This window comes from Octodon degus, unplaced genomic scaffold, assembly GCF_000260255.1.
Source record: "Octodon degus isolate 3935 unplaced genomic scaffold, OctDeg1.0 scaffold00141, whole genome shotgun sequence".
NCBI lineage: Eukaryota > Metazoa > Chordata > Mammalia > Rodentia > Octodontidae > Octodon > Octodon degus.
The window spans coordinates 472475-483402 of NW_004524717.1; the positions used below are offsets into that span (position 1 = coordinate 472475).

The 10928-nt window shown below is 44.4% G+C and overlaps 1 protein-coding gene across 1 annotated transcript in view; it reads left to right on the forward strand.

The window, feature by feature from the left end:
• The window catches only part of Dclre1c (DNA cross-link repair 1C), a 59460-nt gene that overhangs the window by 1727 nt on the left and 46805 nt on the right, over positions 1 to 10928 (forward strand). The window contains exons 2-4 of the mRNA XM_004641777.2: positions 4039 to 4090; positions 7644 to 7728; positions 9792 to 9851. Coding sequence (XP_004641834.1) covers positions 4039 to 4090; positions 7644 to 7728; positions 9792 to 9851 — 197 coding nt within the window. The remainder of the gene's footprint in view (positions 1 to 4038; positions 4091 to 7643; positions 7729 to 9791; positions 9852 to 10928) is intronic.

The window sequence follows — 10928 nt, forward strand, 5'->3', positions numbered from 1 at the left end:
TAGCTTTAGAGTATAATTTCAAGTCAGGGATTGTAATGCCCCCCTATCTTGCCTTTGTTGCCCAGAATTGCTTTTGCTATTCAAGGTCTCTCTCTCTCTCTCTCTCTCTCTTTTTTTTTTTCTCTGAATGCCCTCAGGTGTGGTTTGGCTGGCTGGAGTGTTGTGGGAATCGAACTACAGCAACCTGAGGCTGACAGCTTTGTGGAAGCAGCCACTTAAAGGCCTGAGCTAGGGCCAGGCCCCCTCAAGGTCTCTTCTGGTTCAAGTGAATTTTAGGGTGGTTTTCTTTGATTCTGTGAGATATGCTGTTGGAATCCTGGTCAGAATTGTATGAAATCTGTATAACAGTTCTGAAAGTATGGCCATTGTCACTATGTTGGTTCTTTCTATCCATGAGCAAGGGATGTTTTTCCATTTTCTGATATCCTTTTGTTTTTTGAACTGCTTTTTCAGAGTATGGCAGTTTTCTTTTTTTTTTCTTTTTTTTTTTTTGACCAGCTCAGCCTAACCTGAGGGTGGGGCAGGGCTGGCATAGTGTGTGGTGCCTGGGATTGAGCTGTGGTCCTCTGCACTTGCCTCAGCTTGCCTAAGCAGGTACTTTAAACTGCTGAGCTATCTCACCAGCCCCTTGTGATTTTCAGTGTATAAATCTCTTATTTCTTTTGTTAGTTTGATTCCTAAATGTATATATCTATGTCTGTCTATATGTACCTATATTCTATATTTTTGGACACTATTATGAAAGGTGTGGTTTCTCTGATTTCTCAATGAGTTTGTTATTCATGCACAGGAATGCTATAGTTTTTTTTTTTCTGTTAATTTTTGAGTGTTGACTTTGTATCCAGCTACATTGCTGAATGCACTTATTAAATCTTTCAGTTTTTTCATGGAGTTTTTAGAGTCTTCTATGTAGAGTATCATGTCACCCACAAATAATAACTTTTTCATTCCTTATTGTTATTCCTTTTATTTCTCTCTCTTATCGAATTGCTCTGACTGAAGTTTCCAGGTCTGTGTTGAATAAGACTGGAGACAGGAGACATCCTTGTCCTGATTTTAGAATGAAAGCTTTCAGTTTTTGTCCATTTAGTATGATGTTGGCTTTTGGTTTGTCATAGATGGCTTTTATTAGATTGAGATAAAGACCATATATTTTAATTTTCTGTAGGGTTTTCATCTGAATGGGTGCTGACCTTTGTCAAACCTTTTTCTGCATCTATTGAGATGATCTTTTCATTTTTATCCTTGACTCTGTGGTGTGTTATGCTTATTGATTTATGTATGTTCAGTCATCCCTGCATCCTAGGGATGAGTCCCACTTGGACATGGTGTATAATCTTCTTGATGGTTTGCTGCAGTCTGTTCGCCAGTATCTTACTGAGGTTTTTTGCATTCTTGTTCATTAGGAAGAATGGCCTATAGTTTTCTTTCTTGGTTGGGTCCTTCTCTAGTTTTGTATCAGGCTAATGCTTGCTTCCAGGAATGAGTTTGGGAGTATTGTTTCTCTTTCAATTTCATTGGAGTTTGAGAAGTACTGGTATTAGGTCTTCTCTAAATTTCATGTGGAATTCAGTAGTAAACCCATCAGGGAGCAGTCCTTAAACAAATTAATCTTTCAGCTAAGAGAAACAAAATAGTTTGTGAATCAGGCACCTTCTAGAAACAGCAGGTTCTGAGAACTCTAACAATGTGATCTGACAGTATTTTTAGAAAATCAGATGTGACATAGAAAACAGCTCACTTGATTACAGCTTACTAAGTCACCCAGTTTGTGTGTTTCAACCTGATTGTTTACAGGTTCTTCTGCATCCAATAGAGCTCAGTTAATGTGATGAAACAGAGTCTTGCTATGTGTTTAAGCTGGCCTTAGACTCACAGCAGTCTTCCTGCCTCAGCCTTCTAAGTGCTGGGATTACAGGCGTGTACCAGGCCTGTCCTACTGGGATTAAACTTCCTATTGCTTCCTATTTCTGGGGTTAAACTTCTATTCCTACAAAGGTGAATGGGAAGTGATTCACTTGTTATCACTTAATCAACAGCCTACTGAGAAATTTACTTAACATAGCAATGATAAGATAGTTTAGGAGCTTGCTCTTCATCTTTAGGATCAGTGAGTCTGGAGAAGTAATTCGTTGTGACATCATTGTGTGTACACTGAATGAAAAATTGGTTCTTTCTACTGAGGAGAGTTTGTATAAGAACTTTCCCTGATATGTGCTCACATGTTTATTCAGCAAGGACATAAACTCAGTGGGGCAAGTGCCCACCTTCTGCATTTGGAGGCCTCTCACTGGTTTTGCACTTTGTCAGGATGTGAGAGTTCTTTGTGCTGTGTGTTCAAGCCCTCGTCCTCAGGTGACTGTACTTGGAGCTGGGGCCTTTAGATTATTTAGGTTAAGGAGTCATAAGAGGATGGATTCTCCTGACCACCCTGGGAGAGCAGCTGCTGGAAAAGATGTCTTGCCTGCACCCTGATCTTGGGCTCTCCAGCTCCCCAAGTTGTGTGAGGCAGCTTCGGTGTTTTCAGTCATCCAGTTTATGGTGTTTTGTTATGGCTGCCTACGCTGACTAATGCTGAGTATCTGACAGTTTAAGGACTCTTCTACTGGAGAAGCAGGGATGTAAACATGTCAGCATCACCTTTAGACAACCTAGGAGTGGGCCGTGGACCGCCTGGAGGACACTACACTTGGGTGGTCTGTGCTGAACATCACTAAGTGCAAGGAGAGAGGGCACCTGGGCTTGAGACAGGGCCTAGCATTGGTGAGGACCCTTTGAGGGACAGTGGAAGGTGATTTTCCCTGATCCAAAGGAAGATCTCCTGGAAAGCAACTTCTGGGTGCAGTTGGATCAGCTCAGCCATGTTCTCCTGACCACCAGTTAAGAAGGAGCTCAGGCTCCTGATGCCTGTGGAGGTAGCCTGGAGCATGAGTAGAGTCCTGACCCAGCCTCTTTTAGCCCCAGGGAAAACTCTTTAGAAACCCCACAGGGGAGAGCCCAGCTCTGGGACACACTCATAGGCATCAAGCCTGGGCCAGGGATAACCTGAGAAGCAGAGACCTGTCTTGGGGCAGAGAAGGGGTATGTCTGGTCTGGGGGTTGCCAGGGTAGGTACTGTGACTTCCTTGTTTTTGTTCTTGTTTTAAAATTCTCGATTATAAGCTGGCCATGTTGATATATAACTATAATTCAGACATTCTGAGAGGCTGAGCCAGAAGTATCAAAAGTTTGAGCCCAGCTGGAACAGCTTGGTGACTTAAGTCCCTTTCTCAAAATTTCAAAAGGGAGGTGGTGGCTGGGGGTTGAGCTCAGCATGAAGACCCTTGTGTTCATTTCCCACGGTCCCAAACCCACTTCACAAAAGATTCCCAGTTACAAACTAGAGAATTGAAGTGTGTGTGTGTAGTGGTAGTGGTAATGGAATGACTGGAACTGGTTTCATTAGAAGCCTTTGGTTGCAGTTGCCCAGGCCTGTGCATGCCAAGGCTCGGGAGTGGACCTGCACGCACTGTATGCTGATGGATCTCCAGTCTCACTGTGAGTGTCTTTCACTCCACACTTGGAGGGCTGTGGGCAGGTCTAGCTGGCGACCTCCCACCTTTCCATCCCATGGCCACAGTGGGCTGAGAAAGTGATGAGCCATTCCTGGCTTCAGCTCAAATGGTGTCCAGCAGATTCTGTGGAAACAGGCTTTGGCAGGAGGACGAGATGGGTCACAGTGTGGAAGGGCAGAGTGGGCAGTGGGCAGGGTTGTGCCCTCCAAGGTGACACCAAGCAGGTTAGACCCACCCAGGCTGGGCTGCTCTGTATATTGCTTTTGAGGGTGCAGACCCAGGTAGCTTTTAGTGATTCCTGCCCTGTGATCAGAAGAGCTCTGCTTATGGAAGGAGCTGGAAACCCTATTCTCCTGGACGTGGGCTTCAAGTATTCCTACTACTTGAAACCCAAAAGACTTAAGAGACACCTCAGTTTCTTTGGGCTAAGGAAATTTCTGAAAAAAAAAAAAAAGTTTATGATATTTGATTCCTTTGTTTTCAGATCACATGAAAGGATTAAGAGCCCCGACACTGAAAAGAAGGTTGGAGTGCAGGTAACTTGCTTCACTACTTACTGCATGGCGTCTATGTGCTGGCATGAACATTTAAATTGAGAGAGAAAAGCAGACAGAAAAAGCACACATGTACCACAGGAAGGGGACAGTGACGAGTGTGCATGAAGTGAGCCCTTGTGGATAGCTCTTGAGATTGAGCAGGACGCTGTCCCAGAGCCTCTACCTTCTCCCTGTCTGACTGTGGCTATCAGGAGGGCTGACTTTGAACTTCATTTGAATAGAATCAGATTGAATGAGTCCTCTTACATTTGCTTTCATTCAATGTCATACTTGTACATTTTTATCCTGTCAGTGTGAGTAGCTGTCTCATTATCAAAAATCCTGTGGTACCGTTATGTCCCTTTCCCCTCCTCTCCCCTCCCCTCCCCTCCTCTCCTCTCCTCTCCTCTCTTCTTTCCTCTTTTTATGTGTTTAGTAAAGGGTCTACAGGGTCTCACTACACAGATTGGACTCCTAGTGATCCTCCTGCTTTTAGCTTCCCAAGTGCTGGGATTATAGGCATATGCCACCATGCCCAGTCTCAGTCCCATCTCAGTGTGCCCTGGGTGCAGTGCCAGCACGTCATGCTGTAGATTGAACCTTAGTCCCTGTCTTACTCTTCTCTCGTTGCTGGGACAAATACCCAACACTCAAAATGAAGGAAGGAAAGGTTTATTTAGCTCACAGTTAGTGGAGGTTTCAGTCCATATTCAGCTGGGTCCAAGGCAGAGCAGCACATTGCAAAAAGCAACCTTTCATGGTGGTGGCAAAGGGCAAGAGTGAAAGGAGGGGTAGCAGCAGCTCAAACAGCTAGCTTCTCTTTCCACCTTACATTGTAATGCAGATTACCTGCCCTAGGGCAGGTGCAGCATCCGCACCCACAATAATTGATCACAAACTCCAGAAGCCGCCCCAAGACTGCATGAGGCTTTGGGGGGACAACTATACACAAACCATAACAGTCCCTGTGTCTGTCTAAGCAGGTGCCTTAGTCCGCTGAGCTATCTAATCTCTTCTTGTTACCCTTCCCTCCCTTACCCCACCTCTTTCCTTCCTTCCTTCCTTCCTTCCTTCCTTCCTTCCTTCCTTCCTTCCTTTTTTGAAACAGGATCTCCCTATGTAGTTCAGGTTGGCCTTGAACGCACTGTGTGGTTGAGGCTGGCCTTGAACTCAGGTCTTAAACTTGGAGTGATCCTCCTGCATTAGCCTCCCCAGTGCAGCAAATACAGGTGTGCACCACCAATTACGGGTGTGCACCACCATCTTTTTTTAAAGCTCAGTTATTGGGTTCTTTTTCTTTAGCCATTGCCTAAATCTAAATTTCAAATTCTCTGGCTTGGAAAGGTTCCTTGTGGTTTTTGAGCCAGAAGCGATTGGATGTCTTGGCTAATCAACAGCAGATGATAGTAACCAGTGGTCACTGAATACTTACCTCTCCCAGGCCCTGTGAATGTTTTAGTGCAGGCATTTTCTGAGTGCCTGTGACGGCTGACTGTGGTACTGGGTTCAAGACCTGACATTCTCTTTCAAGCCTCTTAATAACCATTAAATAGTTCCTATTACCTCTGTTTTACAGATGAGGAAGCTGAGGAGCCAGAGAGGTTAAATGAGTTGCCCCATGTCATGCAGCCCATGAGTGGCAGGGCCAGGGCTTCAGCCAGGTCTGTCTGATTTCAGAGCTGTGTATCAGCTGTCTGTTGCAGGTAGAAAATCAGTCCAAAGAAAGCACCTTAGAACAAAACAGTACTAATTACATGTGATCCCTCAGTTCCTGTGAAGTGGGGTTGTGACAGGTTTCTGGTTCTTGCCTGCCTAGTGGCAGAGGGGGCTGAAAGGACCTGAAGAGTCACTCGGTACCTGGCACCCACATGGGCTAGAACATGTGTTCTCTGAGCTTGGCTCTGTCTTGAAAGTCATTAGCATTAGTAGTTTGAGTTAGTTGCTTGCTTTTTTACTTACTACTCCATGTATCTGTTACTTTTCTCTCTTTGCTGGGACAAAATACTCGGCACCCAAAATTAAAGAAGGAAAGGTTTATTTGGTTCCTAGTTTGTGGCGGTTTCAGTCCATACTCAAGGTAGAATGACACATGGCAGAAGGCAGCAGTTCATGGTGGAGGAAAACAACCAAACAGCAAGAGCAAAAAGGGAGCAGCAGCAGCAGAGCTGAGAGCAAGCCTCTCTCCCTTCCTTATACCGCATCCAGGCCTTCTGCTGCATGGCCAGCATAGCGCACACTCCATAATCCCAGCACTGGATCATGAGTTAAACACAAACTCTGGAAGCCACCCCAGGAACTGCTAGAGGCTTTGGGGAACAATTAAGACACAAACCATGACACCATGTTTGCCATATAAAGTTTATACTTGTGTGGACTTGGTACATGGAAATAGCACATCTTAATTCCTTTTATCCTCCATCTCTTGATCCCTTTTCATTTGATCCCTATTTCCTAGTACCTTTTCTCCCCTTTTTTGTACTTTGAATATCTCATATGAGAAGCCATGTGACATCTAAGTGCCTCCGAGTTAACAAGTGTCAATCCTAAGAGGGCCGAGGGCAGGTATATTGGCTGGAGGGCAGGCCCAGAAATTCCTCAGGTCGCTTATACCACATTCTGTGATGACGGCTGCCAGGTCCAGGTGAAGCACCTGGATCCCCTCCTCTCCTTGGCAGAATTGAGGTTCTGTTTGTGAAGACTTATTAGCTGGAATATATGGTAGTGTGGTCACCCCTGGAGAGGACAATATGCCATAGTCTTTATTTTTAACCTCTGAAACTATACTTTTGTTCATATGCATATATATGCATATATATATATATATATATATATATGAATGAGGTGGGGTGTAACTAAGTGGTAGAGCATTTTCTTAGCATGTACAAGGTCATGTGTTTAGTCCCCAAAACTGCAAAAGAAAGAAAGAAAGAAAGAAAGAAAGAAAGAAAGAAAGAGAAATGCAACGGATCATAGAAAATATAAAGCAGAAGTTTCTGTGGCCAACATTCCCTTTTCTGGCGTTCATTAGTAGCTCAAGGCTTAGTGGTCTCTATCCAGATATACCTGGTCATGTACTCCATGTGTATGTGTGTGCATATGTATGCACACGTGTGTATACACATGTGCTGTGCTTGGACCAGGGCCTCATATGATAGGTGGGCACTGTACCACCACTTAGCTATGACCCCAGCCCACAATGCATGTAGTTAACTCAAGAATGACTAAGGGATTCTTGGTGGTCTGAAGACACAGTGACAACCCTTATAGTCTGGAGGGGACTGAAACGCTGGAGATCAGTATACAGGAGTGGCTTGCACACATTTGTGTGCCAGTGGTTTCTAAGTTACTAGGGAAAACTGTTGGTGAAATGCAGGTCTCTGTCACCACCGGAGTTCAATGTTTTTTATTTTATTTATTTATTTTGCGGTACTGGGGATTGAACTCTGGACCTTGCGCTTGCCAGGCAAGTGCTTATTCTACTGAGCTATCTCCGCAGCCCCCCAGAGTTCATTGTGTGTTGTACTGAAAGTTGTTTTTTTTCTTTTCCTTTCAGCTTGAAGGTCCACCTGTACTGTTCACCTGTTACTAAGGAGTTGTTACTGACTAGCCCAAAATACAGATTCTGGGAGAAAAGAATAGTAAGTTTTATTTTTTGTGTAACATTAATTCTTTGTATAGCTGGGAAGGATTTCTGGAAGGAGAAGAACTGACGTGTTCCCAGGCCAGCCCCTCGCACACCAGTCACACACAGAATCATCTAGAATAACAACATTTTGTATTCTACCTGTTGAGCTGTGTAGGAGAGGTCTATGTTTATTTGTTGTTAATTAGATTTTTTTGTTTCTCTAAAGTTTGATCTAGGTCCTTAGTTCTTTTTGTTCATTTGTTTGCTTTTTGAGACAGGGCCTTGCTATGCAGTACAGACTGGCCTTGAACTCACTTTATAGCCTGGGCTGGCGTTGCACTCTGGGAGATCTTCCTGCCTCAGCTTCTCCAGTGCTGGGATTGCAGGCATGCACCACCATGCCTGGCTAGTTCTGTTCATTTACTCTCATGGATTCCAGCTTAGATATATTCTGATACTTTAAATTGTGAATGTACACCAGCATCATTGCCAGGTGTTTTAATTAGATCATGGGCAGAACCGGGAAAAGTAAGCATAATTTGTAGATGATGATAAGAAGGGGAAACAAGGACAATAATAAAAACAGAATAGGTAACTTCCAGTTTGACTGAAGAAAATGAATCTCTCCTGTAAGGGGTAGTAAAGGGGAGGACATGGGTAGCTGTCTGACACATAGGAAATTCAGACGTGCAGAGAAGCCCTATTATTTAGTAGATTTAATTCCTGAAGTAAAAGTAAGACAAGAAAACCCCAAGTAAACAGGAAAGGAGGAAGAGGCCTCAAACCGAAACCCAAGGGAGAGGTAGACACCAAAGGCAAAACAAAACAGAAGACCATAGATGTAGGATGTAGCTTACTGTCAGGGAGCGGAGTGAAGATGGCAGCTCTGCAGCCGACAGGCAAATCCTGCACACACGGAGTAGTCATGGACGCACTGCCAGCCAGGACCGCACAGGGCCACTCACTGCAGCTTGGGCCCTGCTGTCCCTGAGCCACGATGTCTGGCTGTGGGTCTGCCTGTGCCTGTCCTTGTGCGCCCCTGGGCTGGTGGACTGAAGACCAGAGCCTGATCTGGTGCACACATGCTCTCCCCGCCTCCAGGGCCAGCAGCACTCCCCAGCTTGCATGGGCCTGGAAGCAGTGCCTCAGGTTCAAGGCCAGTCTGGGTTAAGTAGTGAATTCAAGGCCAGCCTGAACTAAATATAAATAGCAAGACGATTGCTTCAAGAAAACCAAAAGTTAGCAGAGATCTCTTCTGCAAGATAAGCTCCAAGCCCCAATGTTTTTATATGTGCTTTATATCAAATGTTCAGAGAGTAAACCATCCCTATACTATGAGTTGTTGTAGGAAATACTAGTAAGGTAAATTGCTTAGCCATGGTTGCAAAATAGATCATGTTAGTACATGGGGAGAAAAGTCATTTCATATGTGAATGCAGTGAAAATCCTAATGAAGGATTAGGATTAGTTTCCATGAGTTCACTAAGTGGAACAGCATTGAATGCTGCATCATGAATATGTTTCATTCCAGAAATGCGAGGGTATTTCAAGCCCAAAACATCTGCACTTAGTCACTGTAAGTTTTATGACACTGGCAGCTTCAAAGGTGTGGAGCTTTTCCTTTTTCATGAGCTGCTTGTGCAGTGCCTGTCATGGAGCAGTCACTGTCCTGGTGACACAGAAGGGCTGCAGGTCACATCTCCTGTGCTAACCCAGACTAGCACTGCAGCTCCAGACCAAGCCCAGAACTCACAAAGGGTGGGTGTGTCACACAGGGCGCAGGTGTGGATCTCGGGATGGGATGAAGGAGGAAAAACAAGTTTGTGGCGATAGAATGGTCATGATAAAGGGCAGATACACAGGTAAGGCATTTAATACAGATTGCCAAATCCTCCTTAATGAACCTATTATTTTTACCTTATCATGTTGTCAAACTGAAAATAGAACAGCAGATTCAGAAGTTGTTACATGCAGGTCTGTGATTTTTGTGCTGAGTCCCCTTCAGTTGTCCCCTTCCAGGATTTGCCATGAGATGTCATGGAAAACTGACCCGTATGCGACCTTTCACTTTAACAGGTAGCGATCGAGATTGAGACTCCTACCCAGATATCTTTGATTGATGAAGCATCAGGCGAGGTAACAACACCAAATGTTGTGGTTTTTTGGTGCTAACATTGTTGCTCGTCTTTCTCCTTACTCTTGCACACTCATGTAAACTGGCTGTCTTGATTCAGTGCATCAGCCCATGTGGGCTGCACTCACAGGAGTACCATGGCCAGGGTCTGAGCCAGCAGGTATTTACCTGCCACACCCCTGAAAGCTCAGAGCCCCAGACTAGGCCCTGGCATATCCCTCACTGTCTGGTTCATGGGCAGCTGTCTTTCTCCTCATCCTCCCATGGTAGGAGGGGCACAGAAGCTCCCTTCAGAGGGCAGTAAGCCCCCTCATGGGCTCCACCTTCAAGAACTAATCACCCCCCACGGCTTCCTGGGTGGCAAGGATTTCAGCGTGCACATTTGGGCATAACAATGATGTATTTATTTCCCATGCTGAAATGATTGGCATGGCATACGTTGTCAAAATTGCTCGTCTTTAGAATTACATGCTAATGAAGGGAATGCCAATTATTGATAATACTATCATCATATTTCAGTTGTAATGCCAAGAATGTAAAGTGGTACTTTTTGGGTTTTGTTTTTTTTTTTTGGTTGGGACAGGGTTTTGCTACATAGTCCAGGCTGGCCTTGACCTCACAGCAGTCTTCTTGCCTCAGCCTCCCAAGTGCTGGGATTACAGGCATGCATCACCACACCTGGCTGGTACATGATGTTTTTGAAGCCATTTTGTGTATATTATCATATTTTTTCCAATTATTTTCTTAAATCTAAAAAAATCACAATTGCAGCACATGAATTCCTTTTAGCCTTAAATTGAGAAGTAGGTGGATATAAATTGACCATTTTAAGACAAAAAGGAAAACAAAACAGGTAACTTAGTGGCCTGTTCCTCTAATCTCAGCACTGAGAGGCTGAGGCAGGAAAATTCCCATGAATTCAAGGCCAGCCTGGAATACATAGGAAAAATCTGTTAAAAAAAATCCTTATAGGACACCTAGAATGAGGAGGAGTTGTCCTGTTTTGTGATAAGTCTGGTTCTGTAATCTGGCTATAACATGATGCTTTATCTATATATGTGTGTGTGTGTATATATATA